General features: G+C 47.9%; 1 protein-coding gene across 1 annotated transcript in view; it reads left to right on the top strand.

Annotated features, from left to right (window-relative positions):
- The window catches only part of LOC141082444 (uncharacterized), a 119,494-nt gene that overhangs the window by 18,975 nt on the left and 83,116 nt on the right, over positions 1–17,403 (top strand). Inside the window, exon 7 of the mRNA XM_073566386.1 lies at positions 16,071–16,194. Coding sequence (XP_073422487.1) covers positions 16,071–16,194 — 124 coding nt within the window. The remainder of the gene's footprint in view (positions 1–16,070; positions 16,195–17,403) is intronic.

The raw sequence follows: 17,403 nt of genomic DNA, 5'->3' as shown, positions 1-17,403 counted from the left end.
GGCTTTCAGACAGGGGGTATACTTCAAACAAACTGCACAGTCTCTCTTTGAATTCACTCAGGGTATGGGACTCCCCTGAATACTACGGTAGCCAGGCTGCTCCCGGAAGGTAGGGCATAGACAGCGGCATTATTGGGACCGCTGCGGTAGGCACTACTCCTTGCGGCGCTGAGAGGTTGGCAGCGGCGTTCGCCGCTCCATTGCTGCGTGGCGCAGACATCCTCTCCCCCCTAGTTAACGTTAGCCAGCGCCGGTGGTTAAGCAAGCTTACCGGCTGCCGCTCTGCAGGCTCGAGGCTCCGGGCTGTAGGCCTCAGCTCCTCCCACCTCTCGCGCGCATTTTTCCTCTTCCCGCGCGGGACTTCACTGTTTCGCGCTCTCCGGCAGGCTACACCCACGAAGGCCCGCCTCTTTGGTTTCCCGCGCGCGTCAAGCAGCGCGTCAATGGCAGCAATGGCGCCAACACAGTCTTTTACACAAACACAGTCTATAGCACACAGGACCCTTGGACACCGGGCTCCGTAATCCTGTTCGTGATGCCAAGTTGGGTCGCCCTCCCAGGTCTGAGGGGTACTCGGTACCGGGCCGGTATCAGCGGGATGTGTCACAGCAGCAGTGACCCGGTCCGTGGCCCTGGGCGCCCAAGTAATAGGGAGATTGAATGGTGGAATGTAGTTAATTGAATGAATAATTTGTGATGCCACCTGTGGTGTTCGGCAAGGGAGGTGTTAAGCCGACGCTACATGCAGATCTGCTGGGACTGATGGTATGGTGCAGCAAAGATGTAAAAGCTCCCCACAGGTGAAGCTGTAGTCCCAGGGCAGTGTAGATGTGATTGGCATGGGGATATAGCGGTGCCGGAAGGGTAGGAAGTAGACAAAGACACAGCGGGGTGCAGTTTCTGTACCTTTACTTGGCAAATGCAGTCCAGGGTCCTGATTACAGATGGTACCAGAGCAGGCTAGCCTGGAAGCAACTCAGGGTTCTCTCTCAGCAGATGGGCTGTGCAGTCTCCTTCCTAGCGCTTATTTGAGGTGTCTACAGTACCGAGTTACACTGAAGTTCTTCCTTATTATCGTTGCTCTGAATACCTCGTATGGCAGACAGCTGTAGCTGCTATTTCTCTCTTGGTTCACACATTGCTGTTGTGCCTCCGAGTCTTAGGTGGCAGTCAAGTATTTACAACTTCCTACTCCTCTGGTGTCTGTTGCAGGACCATTAGTATCCATACAACCGTGGAGACCAGGCTCCAGTTCGTGCGCACTCACTGGAGATGAGCCTTTCCTCTCTGCTCGATCTCCGTGCTTTCTCCACATCTGCACACTTCACCCTCCTCACACTAACTAACCACTCCTTCCTCCTGGCCCTCAGAAAGCACTCTTCCCCTTAATTCCGGTTCAGAGTCCCCCCTGCTGGCCTGGAGTGGAACTGTGTTGCATGTATAGGTTAACTGCGAGAGAGACCCTTCACTGCTTCCAAGCCTGGCATCACCCTCCCTGGAGGAAGGCAAAACCACTGTGGCGGCCATACTCCTGGGGGCGCCACAGAACATACTAAAAGAGGCCGACCATACAGCCGGTATCTGAGGCTGAGAACAATGAATAGTAGAGAAGAAGGTTTCCTACAACAAGCGAATGACCTGACAGACGACTTATTACACAGAGGTTATCCGCCAACATTATTACACTGTGCTAGAGCGATGGAGGAACCCATGTGGGTCTAGTTACAAGATCCAGGAGGAAGAGCAGAAAAAAGGATGAGATAATAAAAGGTTTAATGTTACTTTTACACCTAATCCCAATATGAATGTAATAAAATCATCGATAAACAGGAATTGGCATTTGTGAGGAGATAAAGATTTAGCCGTAGTAGCAAAGAACAACCCTCGATTGCTTCTAGAAGAAGCGGTGACTTAGATGACTTATCGCTACAGGAAAGATTCCAGGAGAAGAACAATAAAGTCACCTGGTTACATGGAAGACGTCCAAGAGGCCATTTCCATTGTGGGGATTGCTCCTTCTGTCATCTCCATCTTACAGGAGAAATCTGAGGATCGGAGCGATGACGGTAGATAAACTAATCACGGGCCGCACAGAGCAAGCGCTTTATGTCATATACTGCCCAGGACAATTATTATACTGCCCAGACTATTAGATCGCGGCACATCAGGCTCAGAGAACATTTCCATTCAGTCACACAGGAAAAGGATCTGTGACATTAATGATATAAGAGAGGTCCATAATGCGGACCCCGATGTGCTGAGATCTGCAGGAATTGAGCCCGCTGATTATCCCGTACAAGGCGGTGACCAGAACAGATTACTACTAGAGTTGAGCGACTTTGGTCGGATCGGGTTTCGTGAAACCCGAATGAAACAAAATAAGTTTCAGATGAAACTCGTCCGACTAGAGCAAAAAAAGTCGGAGTTTCGTCCGACTTTTATTTCCCATTGACTTGCATTGGGGTCGGGTTTCGGACGAAACTCCGACTTTGTTTTGCTCTAGTCGGACGAGTTTCATCTGAAACTTATTTTGTTTCATTCGGGTTTCACGAAACCCGATCCGACCAAAGTCGCTCAACTCTAATTACTACTAAAAAGAGCAAAATCCAAAAAACTGTCACTCACAACTCTACATCAAGAGATAGAGTTGACAGAAAAAACACAAGAACTAAAATTATACATAAATTGCAATTTTATTAGAAATATCATTTTTTTATATCACATAAAATTTATTATTAAGCAATTGTCTACCATATTTGAAAGGAAGAATAAGGCTAAGACATCATTAAACACAGTATACAAATAAGAAATAAAAAAATCATTTCTGCTAATTTGCTAACAAATATTCCACCTTGTGAGATAATAAATATTATTATAAAAAAAAATCCTTTAATCCTTTCCTAAATAATTAGCTGTAATTTTATCTGTCACATAAAGCATTATGTAAAATATGCCAAAAAAGAATGTAATTATGACGGTGCTTTCATCTAGGAATTACCCACAGGTGAATAGAACAAGAAGACTCGCGCATCAATGTCACTCCGCATACAAGAGCTGCGCTGATTCAGTCATTCTAATCATCTGCCGAAGGGCAGAGAACCAGAAAGAAGCGCTGCTAACACAACACAGGCTGCAGCAGAGGCGTATCTAGGCTCTCTGGCACCTGGGGCAAGAATTTGGTTCGGCGACCCCCCCCCCCAAGTACATATGCGACTTGCACAGTTAGTCATGTACCCACGAGCTGCCCTCCCTAATGCTCTCAATGTTCAGTAAAAAACTGAAAGCAGGATGAGACGCTCATTGTCACAGGACCATAACTATGAAAATCGCATATGAGTGAGGTGTCCATGTGATGAGTACTGGAACCTGCAGAGCTGAATCCTGACATTGCAGCTTCTGAATCTCACAACTAATGCACTGCACACTTTTAGGATTCTCCCTTGCCGATGTACAGTCATGTCAGCACAAGTATGTGATTTATATACTTCTGGCCACATTCCGACTAGACGTGCCCGGCCTCGCTCTGTTCATTTTCATTGAGTGAGGCCACACATGTCTAGTCAGCATGTGACCGCATGTATGTATATTATCGGCACGAGAGAATCCTAACAGCGTTCAGTGAGCACTGTGAGAATTCAGAAGTCTGCAGTCACATAAAATGACTGCAGACTCAGCACAAACCTGGACAACCCCTGTAATGCGCCTTAAACAAAAACATGAGAATTAGTCAGTATCACAAATATTTACATCCAGGTACCTTATAGATGACGTCATCTCTGCAGTCGTTCTCCTTTTCTTCTTCTTGTCCAGACCCCATGATGAGTTTTCTCATCCACAGCCGTCTCTGTAGACTTCCATCTTCTCCGGTATTCTGCAGCAAATCCCCACACGATGCCCTTAAAGATAGAAGTGTCATTATAATGCTCCTGAATACAAATATCTGCAATATACTGTCACCTCATACTATTCCCCTCCCTCCTCATACTGTCTCCTCTAACATCCCTCCTGTTCACCATACTGTCTCCTCATATATTTACCCCCTCACTCTCTATACTGTCTGCTCACACATATCCCCGACTCCCCATACTGTGTCCACATGCATTCACCCGTTCGCACCCCTTACTGTCTGCACCCATCCCCCATACTGTTTCCTCATACATACTCTTCATTTTGTGTCCTCAAATCTCCCCACATACATTAAATACCATCCCCACTCCAAATCCCCCCATCCCCAATCCCCCACACACATTAAGTACCCCCCATCCCCACTCAATAACCCCTCGTCCCTACTCCCAAATCCCCCCACACATTATGTACCCCCACTCCAAATGCCCCCACACATGATGTACCCCCCACTCCAAATCCCCCTATCCCCAATCCCCCACACACATTAAGTACACCCATCCCCACTCAATAACCCCTCGACCCTACTCCCAAATCCCCCCACACATTATGTACCCCCACTCCAAATCCCCCCACACATTATGTACCCCCACTCCAAATCCCCCCACACATTATGTACCCCCCACTCCAAATCCCCCCATCCCCAATCCCCCACACACATTAAGTACACCCATCCCCACTCAATAACCCCTCATCCCTACTCCCAAATCCCCCCACACATTATGTACCCCCACTCCAAATCCCCCCACACATTAACCCCCATCCCCACTCATTAACCCCTCCACACATTAACCCCCATCTCCACTCATTAATCCCCCATCTCCACTCATTAATCCCCCATCTCCACTCATTAATCCCCCATCTCCACTCATTAACCCCCACACTCATTAACCCCAATCCCCACATTAACCCTCCACTCATTAACCCCCCACATTAATCCCATCTCCACTCATTAACCCCCACACATTAACCCCCATCTCCACACATTAACCCCCCACTCATTAACCCCCCATCTCCACACATTAACCCCCCACTCATTAACCCCCATCCCCACATTAATCCCATCTCCACTCATTAACCCCCATCTCCACTCATTAACCCCCACACATTAACCCCCCACTCATTAACCCCCATCCCCACATTAATCCCATCTCCACTCATTAACCCCCGCACATTAACCCCCACACATTAACTCCCATCTCCACTCATTAACCCCCACACATTAACCCCCATCCCCACATTAACCCCCATCTCCACTCATTAACCCCCATCCCCACATTAACCCCCATCTCCACTCATTAACCCCCATTCCCACATTAAGCCCCATCTCCGCTCATTAACCCCCATCTCCACTCATGAGCACCCCCCCCATCTCCCATCTTCGGTGGTTCTTCAGCTCCACAGAGGAGCACACTTACCACCAGCGTTCGCTCTGGGCGCCGGGAGTGACGTCAGCAGCGTGATCACATGACCTTATCACGCTGCTGACGTCGCTCTGACCCGGCGGTCAGAGCTTCAATTGTACTGGCGTCTGTATAGACGCCAAGTACAATTGCTGCCTGGGAGTCGGCGTGGCCTCCTTCTCTGCGTCGGCTGTCAGCTTGACAGCCGACACAGAGAACAGTCGACTCCCAGGACTGGTAGCGGCAGAACGCAGCCGCAGGGGGGGGAGACACTGCAGACCGCTGCATTAGGCGGCCGGGCGGCCCGACTGCGCCCCCCTGCTTCCTGCGCCCGGGGCAACTGCCCCGGCTGCCCCCCCCTGGATACACCACTGGGCTGCAGAGAAACAATTCTAAACAAACTTCCATGTGCGATGTCTAAAGCCGCGCTCCTCAAACCCCCCTATTAATCGCTTAATAATACATTTTATGTGATATGAAAAAAAATGATATTTCTAATAAAATTGCAATTTCTCTATTATTTTAGTTCTTGTGTTTTACCTGTCAATTCTATGTCTTGATGGAGAGTTGTGAGTGACAGTTTCGTGGATTTTACTAATTTTAATAACACAAGTTATTTGGGATCATTAGTTGATTTAATACTACTAACAAGAGAAGCAGCATGGATTGTGGATTGCGATGCACAAGTTCCCCTTGGCCTCAGTGATACATTGAATATGTCTATGTGGCTGTGATCTATGTTATATTTCTTATAATTTTTTATATTAATCATTTCACTGTACTCACTGTAAATGTTTTGCACTTCTCAGTTAACCATTCCCTAACCCTTGTTATAAGGAAGTGGTGTGACCCCCTGACAAGCATGGACCGGTAGAAGCGCTAAGCAAGTGCGAAACGGCCGTAGTCCGTCAGGCTCTCTCATCTGTATAGCTCCCTGCTACCTGCACGCCGCACTCTAATATGGTTTGATGTCTCGTTTCACCATGGAATAAAATTGCAAGAAGGATCTGGGTGACAATTCTTTCAACTCCTTATGATTACTCTTATACGTATACACAATGGTGATGAATGGAAGGCCGCATTCAATACACCGGAGGGGCATACTGAAAATTTGGTGATGCCATTCAGATTAAACAATGCTCCGGCAGTCTTTGAAAATTTCATTTTTTTCTCCTCGATGGGTAGATTTGCGGTAGTTTACCTGGATGATATATTGAGTTACTCACGTCCTCTGCAGGAGCATCATGAGCATGTCAGACAGCTGGGGTGGGAAAAACATTACCCAGCAATCCCTTTTTGACATTTTGAAGACTTCCATCATTGAAAAATGTCCTGGCACCAAGAAACATAAAAGAGAAGAAGGAAGATTTGCTAAAAATCGCCTGTCTCCCGAATAAAATCATTACATGCAATCTGAAAACTTGCCTCTGCTGTGACTCGATCTGCCATGGTCTCTCTGAATTCACCCTTATTTCTACTGGTGAAATTTTCCTGTTAAAAACTCCCATGTCATGTTCCACCAGTTATGTTACATACGTGATTATATGCTCATACCAGAAATTATATGTGGGAAGGATGACCCAACCCCTCCACAAAAGGCTGAACTCACACCGTCCCAATACTCCATAGGGTTTTCTCCAACATGGGCTTTCACGTCACTGCACCATCAAACACAAGAAAGATTCCACACAACTGAAAATATTCCCCACAGAGGAGATTCCCCCACAGGGTCAGAATCGCATTGGACAACTACATCGGGAAGAAATCTTCTGGATTTATAAACTAAACCCCCTTACTCCAAATGGCCTCAGTGAGAATACAAATGTTACAGAGGCTCCTGCTGCACCAGCCTGGGATCAGTCAGATCATCGCCGGAACCCCGAACATCTCCTGTGACCCGGCTCCACCAGCGCTGCCGATCCCCCCCCCGGGTTTACTGAATTCGGACTGTGGGCCAGAACCCCATTTGACACATTAACTTTTGCCCTATTATCCTTCTGAAAATTTGGGGTGCGTCTTATAGTCTAGTGCGGCTTATAGTCCAAACCAATGAAGGAACTGCTGGGACCATAACGGGGTCCATCTGAGACCCCAATGCAGAAGCCAAATGTCCTGAGAACTGGACCTGCTGGACCACAAATTGTCATTTCTCCAGGTTACCAAATAAATAGTTGTCACGTAGAACCTGGAGAACCTGTCTGACATGCTCAGCATGCTCCTCCAGAGGACGGGAGTAACTCAATATATCATCCAGGAAAATTACCACAAATCTACCAATCAGTGAGGAATAATACAATGAATGACATTTTCACAGACTGCCGGAGCATTGGTTACCCCGAATGGCAGCATCAGGTTTTATATCGGCCCCTCAGGTGTATTGAATGCGGTCTTCCATTCGTCTCCCTGACGTACACTTATAAGGTTATATTCCCCTCTCACGGTGAGTTTTTAAAACCATTTAGCTCCAGAAAATTGGATAAACAGGTCAGGTATAAGGGGTAAAGGATAGGGAAGGTGAACCGTGACTCACAGGCCCAACCCTCCATCCTTCTACCAAACCCCACGGTGACTGGAGAGGAGCATGGCCGTATATGAGCCTCAGCTGGACTCTGGAAGGGAGGGAATAAACGAGATTTGGGCATTTTAGCTCCTGGTGTGGAGTCGATAGCACAATCATATGCCGCCATATAGTAGACGGCCGGTAACTGGTGATAATTCCCTCATGTGTGGGGTCTATTTCCCTCCAGAGAAATCACACGTTGCATTCCACACATAACACTGTGTAGAGAAGGCGGCGCGGGGTAATTGTGCCAGTAGTGAGGGGCGAATAATGGCGGGAATGTCACTGACTGAGGAGAAGGCTCCATGGAGCGTCTTCACTCCGGAGATCATGTGACCCCCTGACTCCTCCCCTCCTGTGACCTCATCACAGGTCCTGTGCACAGAGCAGCCATATATGTGGAGTGCGGCTCTGCAGGTTAGTGATGGGCAGTCTGGCTCTTCTGGCTCCTTTCCCCACTTTTCTCCCTCCTGTCCCTTCACTATAAAGCCTGGGCCTCATTATACAGCTGTACAGGGGTCTAGTGAAGGCTTTTTAGCCCTTTCCTCAGACTGTAGCTCCAGGGAACAGGCCCTCACTCCTGTCCCTTCACTATAAAGCCTGGGCCTCATTATACAGCTGTACAGGGGTCTAGTGAAGGCTTTTTAGCCCTTTCTTCAGACTGTAGCTCCTGGGATCAGGCCCTCACTCCTGTCCCTTCACTATAAAGCCTGGGCCTCATTATACAGCTGCACAGGGGTCTAGTGAAAGCTTTTTAGCCCTTTCCTCAGTCTGTAGCTCCTGGCAACAGGCCATCACTCCTGTCCCTTCACTATAAAGCCTGGGCCTCATTATACAGCTGTACAGGGGTCTAGTGAAAGCTTTTTAGCCCTTTCCTCAGTCTGTAGCTCCTGGCAACAGGCCATCACTCCTGTCCCTTCACTATAAAGCCTGGGCCTCATTATACAGCTGTACAGGGGTCTAGTGAAGGCTTTTTAGCCCTTTCTTCAGACTGTAGCTCCTGGGATCAGGCCCTCACTCCTGTCCCTTCACTATAAAGCCTGGGCCTCATTATACAGCTGCACAGGGGTCTAGTGAAAGCTTTTTAGCCCTTTCCTCAGTCTGTAGCTCCTGGCAACAGGCCATCACTCCTGTCCCTTCACTATAAAGCCTGGGCCTCATTATACAGCTGTACAGGGGTCTAGTGAAAGCTTTTTAGCCCTTTCCTCAGTCTGTAGCTCCTGGCAACAGGCCATCACTCCTGTCCCTTCACTATAAAGCCTGGGCCTCATTATACAGCTGTACAGGGGTTTAGTGAAGGCTTTTTAGCTCTTTCCTCAGACTGTAGCTCCTGGGCACAGGCCCTCACTCCAGTCCCTTCACTATAAAGCCTAGGCCTCATTATACAGCTGTACAGGGGTCTAGTGAAGGCTTTTTAGCCCTTTCCTCAGACTGTAGTTCCTGGGCACAGGCCCTCACTCCTGTCCCTTCACTATAAAGCCTAGGCCTCATTATACAGCTGTACAGGGGTCTAGTGAAGGCTTTTTAGCCCTTTCCTCAGACTGTAGCTCCTTGGATCAGGCCCTCACTCCTGTCCCTTCACTATAAAGCCTGGGCCTCATTATACAGCTGTACAGGGGTCTAGTGAAGGCTTTTTAGCCCTTTCCTCAGACTGTAGCTCCTGGGCACAGGCCCTCACTGCTGTCCCTTCACTATAATGCCTGGGCCTCATTATACAGCTGTACAGGGGTCTAGTGAAGGCTTTTTAGCTCTTTCCTCAGACTGTAGCTCCTGGGAACAGTCCCTCACTCCTGTCCCTTCACTATAAAGCCTGGGCCTCATTATACAGCTGTACAGGGGTCTAGTGAAGGCTTTTTAGCCCTTTCCTCAGACTGTAGCTCCTGGGAACAGGCCCTCACTCCTGTCCCTTCACTATAAAGCCTGAACCTCATTATACAGCTGTACAGGGGTCTAGTGAAGGCTTTTTAGCCCTTTCCTCAGACTGTATCTCCTGGGCACAGGCCCTCACTCCTGTCCCTTCACTATAAAGCCTGGGCCTCATTATACAGCTGTACAGGGGTCTAGTGAAGGCTTTTTAGCCCTTTCCTCAGACTGTAGCTCCTGGGCACAGGCCCTCACTCCTATCCCTTCACTATAAAGCCTGGGCCTCATTATACAGCTGTACAGGGGTCTAGTGAAGGCTTTTTAGCCCTTTTCTCAGACTGTAGCTCCTGGGCACAGACTCTCACTCCTGTTCCCTCACTATAAAGCCTGAGCCTCATTATACAGCTGTACAGGGGTCTAGTGAAGGCTTTTTAGCCCTTTCCTCAGACTGTAGTTCCTGGGCACAGGCCCTCTGTCCCTTCACTAAAAAGCCTGGGCCTCATTATACAGCTGTACAGGGGTCTAGTGAAGGCTTTTTAGCCCTTTCCTCAGTCTGTAGCTCCTGAGAACAGGCCCTCACTCCTGTCCCTTCACTATAAAGCCTGGGCCTCATTATACAGCTGTACAGGGGTCTAGTGAAGGCTTTTTTTGCCCTTTCCTCAGACTGTAGCTCCTGGGAACAGGCCCTCACTCCTGTCCCTTCACTATAAAGCCTTTGGCCTCATTATACAGCTGTACAGGGGTCTAGTGAAGGCTTTTTTGTCCTTTCCTCAGTCTGTAGCTCCTGGGAACAGGCCCTCATTCCTGTCCCCTCACTATAGAGCCTGAGCCTCATTATACAGCTGTACAGGGGTCTAGTGAAGGCTTTTTAGCCCTTTCCTCAGTCTGTAGCTCCTGGGATCAGGCCCTCACTCCAGTCCCTTCACTATAAAGCCTGGGCCTCATTATACAGCTGTACAGGGGTCTAGTGAAGGCTTTTTAACCCTTTCCTCAGACTGTAGCTCCTGGGAACAGGCCCTCACTCCTGTCCCTTCACTATAAAGCCTGGGCCTCATTATACAGCTGTACAGGGGTCTAGTGAAGGCTTTTTAGCCCTTTCCTCAGTCTGTAGCTCCTGGGATCAGGCCCTCACTCCTGTCCCTTCACTATAAAGCCTGGGCCTCATTATACAGCTGTACAGGGGTCTAGTGAAGGCTTTTTAGCCATTTCCTCAGACTGTAGCTCCTGGGCACAGGCCCTCACTCCTGTCCCTTCACTATAAAGCCTGCTCCTCATTATACAGCTGTACAGGGGTCTAGTGAAGGCTTTTTAGCCCTTTCCTCAGACTGTAGCTCCTGGGAACAGGCCCTCACTCCTGTCCCTTCACTATAAAGCCTGAACCTCATTATACAGCTGTACAGGGGTCTAGTGAAGGCTTTTTAGCCCTTTCCTCAGACTGTAGTTCCTGGGCACAGGCCCTCACTCCTGTCCCTTCACTATAAAGCCTGGGCCTCATTATACAGCTGTACAGGGGTCTAGTGAAGGCTTTTTAGCCCTTTCCTCAGACTGTAGCTCCTGGGCACAGGCCCTCACTCCTATCCCTTCACTATAAAGCCTGGGCCTCATTATACAGCTGTAAAGGGGTCTAGTGAAGGCTTTTTAGCCCTTTTCTCAGACTGTAGCTCCTGGGCACAGACTCTCACTCCTGTTCCCTCACTATAAAGCCTGAGCCTCATTATACAGCTGTACAGGGGTCTAGTGAAGGCTTTTTAGCCCTTTCCTCAGACTGTAGTTCCTGGGCACAGGCCCTCTGTCCCTTCACTATAAAGCCTGGGCCTCATTATACAGCTGTACAGGGGTCTAGTGAAGGCTTTTTAGCCCTTTCCTCAGTCTGTAGCTCCTGAGAACAGGCTCTCACTCCTGTCCCTTCACTATAAAGCCTGGGCCTCATTATACAGCTGTACAGGGGTCTAGTGAAGGCTTTTTAGCCCTTTCCTCAGTCTGTAGCTCCTGCGATCAGGCCCTCTCTCCTGTCCCTTCACTATAAAGCCTGGGCCTCATTATACAGCTGTACAGGGGTCTAGTGAAGGCTTTTTTTGCCCTTTCCTCAGACTGTAGCTCCTGGGAACAGGCCCTCACTCCTGTCCCTTCACTATAAAGCCTTTGGCCTCATTATACAGCTGTACAGGGGTCTAGTGAAGGCTTTTTAGCCCTTTCCTCAGTCTGTAGCTCCTGGGATCAGGCCCTCACTCCTGTCCCTTCACTATAAAGCCTGGGCCTCATTATACAGCTGTACAGGGGTCTAGTGAAGGCTTTTTAACCCTTTCCTCAGACTGTAGCTCCTGGGAACAGGCCCTCACTCCTGTCCCTTCACTATAAAGCCTGGGCCTCATTATACAGCTGTACAGGGGTCTAGTGAAGGCTTTTTAGCCCTTTCCTCAGTCTGTAGCTCCTGGGATCAGGCCCTCACTCCTGTCCCTTCACTATAAAGCCTGGGCCTCATTATACAGCTGTACAGGGGTCTAGTGAAGGCTTTTTAGCCCTTTCCTCAGACTGTAGCTCCTGGGCACAGGCCCTCACTCCTGTCCCTTCACTATAAAGCCTGCTCCTCATTATACAGCTGTACAGGGGTCTAGTGAAGGCTTTTTAGCCCTTTCCTCAGACTGTAGCTCCTGGGAACAGGCCCTCACTCCTGTCCCTTCACTATAAAGCCAGGGCCTCATTATACAGCTGTACAGGGGTCTAGTGAAGGCTTTTTAGCCCTTTCCTCGGTCTGTAGCTCCTGGGAACAGGCCCTCACTCCTGTCCCTTCACTATAAAGCCTGGGCCTCATTATACAGCTGTACAGGGGTCTAGTGAAGGCTTTTTAGCTCTTTCTTCAGTCTGTAGCTCCTGGGATCAGGCCCTCACTCCTGTCCCTTCACTATAAAGCCTGTTCCTCATTATACAACTGTACAGGGGTCTAGTGAAGGCTTTTTAGCCCTTTCCTCAGACTGTAGCTCCTGGGCTCAGGCCCTCACTCCTGTCCCTTCACTATAAAGTCTGGGCCTCATTATACAGCTGTACAGCGGTGTAGTAAAGGCTTTTTAGCCCTTTCCTCAGACTGTAGCTCCTGGGAACAGACCCTCACTACTGTCCCTTCACTATAAAGCCTGGGCCTCATTATACAGCTGTACAGGGGTCTAGTGAAGGCTTTTTAGCCCTTTCCTCAGACTGTAGCTCCTGGGAACAGGCCCTCACTTCTGTCCCTTCACTATAAAGCCTGGACCTCATTATACAGCTGTACAGGGGTCTAGTGAAGGCTTTTTAGCCCTTTCCTCAGACTGTAGCTCCTGGTCACCATGTGATCTCACCATAACCCTAACAAGCTAATTAAGGTGTGAAATCTTGGTCAAAATTATCTCAGTACACAAATCTCCAAGGGTCCCCAAAGTTTTGCATCGCCCCTTTTTCCATTTTGCAATTATGAAATTGTAAAAAAATCTATATATATCTATTTTTATTATTATTTTTGCCTAAAATACAAAGGCCATGTGTCATCTTAGAGGTTCGGCCTTTTAGAGATCATTTCATCTTCATCTTACTACTGCTCACAATAACGGTCATTTTGACCCGGGGCACCCACACTTTTACATGCCGCTGTTAATGCTTCATCCCGCTGGTGCTCAATATTTAATAGGGTGTCGCTATTAAACTTAATGAAAAGTTCGGTGAATTTCTTTGAGCTGTTATTACTAGAGATGAGCGAATATCGTCGGAGAAGTTGTTATTGGCTAATATCGCTTACCGAATAGCTGCATCGGGACCCCGGATCCCTGGAGCGCTCCCGATAATCAGCTGCATGTGTCGCCCTCCATGCAGGTGCTGTGACTATCACACAGCGCGACACACGCAGCTGATTATCGGGAGCGCTCCAGCACACTGAGTCCTGCACACACTGAGGCCCCTGATCATGTGACCCCTGACTCCTCCCCTCCTGTGACCTCATCACAGGTCCTGTGCACAGAGCAGTCATATATGTGGCGGACACTCCTGGATCTTCTGCTTTCTGGGCCGCTTCCTCCTGTGAGTCCTATTAACCCTTTCGCTCCCTGTATTCTCCTTTCTGACAGGACAATATCTGAATTCGGATAGTGTGAGAGGAATTTAAGCAATGTGGAAGGAAAAAATGACAATTTTACTTTTTTTTTGGGATCTGTGATTTCTATCTACTCCACTGTGTACAGGATAATAGAGTATAATAAAGTAGTTATGGACGTGACGTAACTAACATTGTGCAGTGACTCTGCTTTCCATATAGTGATGGATATTTCTTGTTGCTGAAACTGTGATTTTTTTTTTTCCTCTTTAAACCTTTTTTAAACCCCTCTGATCAGTGCGATCACACAACATACAAGCCTCTGATGGCTCCGGTGATGCCCTGTACTACTGTAGTGCCGTGTATCATCACTGCCTGTCAGTGTAATACTAACGCCCCATACACATGAGACCAGAGTTGGCTGAACGGTCATTTGGCAGACGGCGATCTCTCCCGACTCCCCCATACACACAAATATTCCAGCTTTCCTGTGGTCTGTATGAGAGAGTCGCCTCCAGACTCCTCTAGAGGAGGATTATCTACAGGAAGAACAAACGGATTATCCTCTGAAATTCAGGATGCCGGATCCTCCTCTGCCCTGACATCATCTGTCGGGAGGCCCCCAAATACATTATATGGTCGGCCAAACCCCCCGAAATCAGTGCTTTCATGGGACTTTAGTGTAATGTGTATGGGGGCGTTATAAGGTAACTTATTGGACGCTGCCTCTGGCCCGGCCTAATAGACCTTCATACATTGCAGCCCATACCCCATTATTAGGCATGTAAGTATCGGAGTAACTAGGCCGCCCCATACTATCGAGTACTTGGAGGCGGGGGGCATTCAGCCAAACTCTGTCACACCTTCTTAGATGCCATGTTTGCTTTTTACAGCAGCAAGTGGTTAAACTGTCAGGGTTTTTGTTGAAGCCTCATCTGTGCCGTCCCTGCGGTGTACATCTATGTTCTGGGGCACAAAAGTGTTAATTTATTTTTAATAAATGTTTTCCATGTTAAAAATTATAAAAAGTGTCTTCTGCTTTTTGCTTTTTTTTTTTTTTCTCTTACAAGAATTGTTGGAGCCAATTTTCTTTAGAAACATTTTAATATCGGCTTTTTCTGGAGTTTTTCTTGTAATATAGGAAAGCCTAAGGCCAGAAATAATCCCCATAAATCACTGTACATGGAGACTTTGGGATCAGATCATTTCTGTCCGTGTTTATTGTGGAAACAAAAATTCTTTTCTAAAAGCCTCAAACTTCTGTGTGTGACTCAGAGCTGAGATCTAACGTGAGAGAAGATTCCAGTGCGGGGAAGACGGGAAACCTTCATATAGACGGCCGGTGGGGATGGAGGCAGTGACCGACTCTGGCCACATCTGTCTCTAGAGCCGCAGTAGAAGATGAAGATGTCGTCCTCATCATGAAGGAGTTATTTCTCATGTCGCGTGTAATGAATATCTCCTGCAGTATTGCTAATGCCGATTCCAGTGTCGGTAATGAGACGAGAATTAGCGTTATGGAAGATGAGTCTATGAGGAACGTGTTCAGCTGCCGACTCCGAGGAGGAAAATGCTTGTTGTCTGTGGCCTAAATATATAGGTTTTATTAGTAGATGTCAGGGGAGAAAACTAAACACTGTAAGATAATAAATCTCCTCATATGTTTCCCTTATTATCTCCAGTAATTGTATTATTACACAGGATTCTTATGATGTTACATCGGATCATCTTCTTCTCATTCAGGTCTCTACAATATCGGATCCTCTCAGTGAAGATCTTCTACAAAAGAGAATTTTCCTGATTTACCCATCAAGGATGGATATGGACAGAGACAAGATGGCGGAGAGGATGTTACACCTCACCCTAGAGATCCTCTTCCGTCTCACTGGAGAGGTGAGAGATTCTGATGACGTCACATTACATCATTCTTATCTATGGGAATAACAGATGGACAGAACTGGAGAGGTGAGGACTCTGGAAATGTCTGTAGTGAGATTTATTAATGTGTCTCTCCATAACCAGGATTACACAGTGGTGAAGAAGACCTCTAGTGATCGCTGTCAGGACCCTGTGTCTGAGAGATGTGGAAGACCCCTGAACCCAATCACGGTGCCTCCACCTCACCCCCTGATCCATGAGGACATCAATGACCAGAAGATCCTAGAACTCATCTACAAGATGATTGAGCTGCTGACTGGAGAGGTGACACTGCTGGGAATGCTGGGACATTATACAGTAACACTATGAAGGGATCGGGGGATGACGGTATCATTGTATGTGTCAGGTTCCTATAAGGTGTCAGGATGTCGCTGTCTATTTCTCCATGGAGGAGTGGGAGTATTTAGAAGGACACAGAGATCTGTACAAGAACGTCATAATGGAGGTTCCCCAGCCCCTCACATCACCAGGTAATAGACAGGACTAAATACACACGGCCTATAATTATCTGTATGTAGAGAATGAACTCAGTCCCTGTATGTGTTTCCTCCAGATCTGTCCAGTAAGAGGACAACACCAGAGAGATGTCCCCGTCCTCTTCTTCCACAGGACTGTAACCAAGAAGATCCCAGTGCTCCTCAGGATCATCAGGTAGATGGAGAGAAGGTGTCAGGAGATCTCCCCTATGATGTGTAGACGGCTGTGAAGGTCTTGTGCTCAGTCTTGTTTTATCCCCCAGTATTTTATGTTTTATACTTGTGTAATGAGAACGGTGGAGATGGCAGGATTAGAGCTGATCATAGATGGGACTTCTCCATCTGTCGGTGACTTTTATAATATTTTTTCAGGGTGAAGATCTGACCCATATTAATACTACAGAGACATATGTGAGGGGTGATGAGTGGTGTAAAGAGGAGATTCCCACATATGACTACCCAGGTGAGTAGTAACCACTGAATGCAGAGAAGTCACAGATTCCTCTCAGTCACCGGCTGTGGCTGCTTTATCGGTGGTGTAGTCCGGCCGTATTACCATGATCACCATTTTGCCTCTAGACCACAACATTCTCCTCCACCCAAAACTGTTCAAATGACTTTGGGCATTGAAAGCCCTTTTCTATAGAACTTATGGAAAGTATGTAGTGTATGTCAGATTGGTGTGTAGTGTATGTCAGGTTGGTGTGTGGTGTTTACTACACCACACAGATCAACCTGATGTACACTACACCACACACCAACCTGACGTACACTACACCACACACCGACCTGACGTACACTACGCTTCACACAACAACCTGACACACTTTGTCAGGTTGGTGTGTGTGGTGTAGTATATGTCAGGTCGGTGTGTGGTGTAGTGTACGTCAGGTTGGTGTGTGGTGTATTGTATGTCAGGTCGGTGTGTGGTGTAGTGTATGTCAGGTCGGTGTGTGGTGTAGTGTATGTCAGGTCGGTGTGTGCTGTAGTGTACGTCTGATTGGTGTGTATGCCAGGTCGGTGTGTGGTGTAGTGTACGTCAGGATGTTGTGTGTGGTGTAGTGTATGTCAGGTCGGTGTGTGGTGTAGTGTACGTCAGGTCGGTGTGTGTGGTGTAGTGTATGTCAGGTCGGTGTGTGGTGTAGTGTATGTCAGGTCTGTGTGTGGTGTAGTGTATGTCAGGTCGGTGTGTGTGGTGTAGTG

This window comes from Dendrobates tinctorius, unplaced genomic scaffold (genome assembly GCF_039654945.1).
Source record: "Dendrobates tinctorius isolate UK_male_01 unplaced genomic scaffold, ASM3965494v1 ptg000017l, whole genome shotgun sequence".
Classification (NCBI taxonomy): Eukaryota; Metazoa; Chordata; class Amphibia; order Anura; family Dendrobatidae; genus Dendrobates; species Dendrobates tinctorius.
Note: the sequence above shows the minus strand (reverse complement) of the source record. Positions and strands in the feature narration are given on the sequence as shown.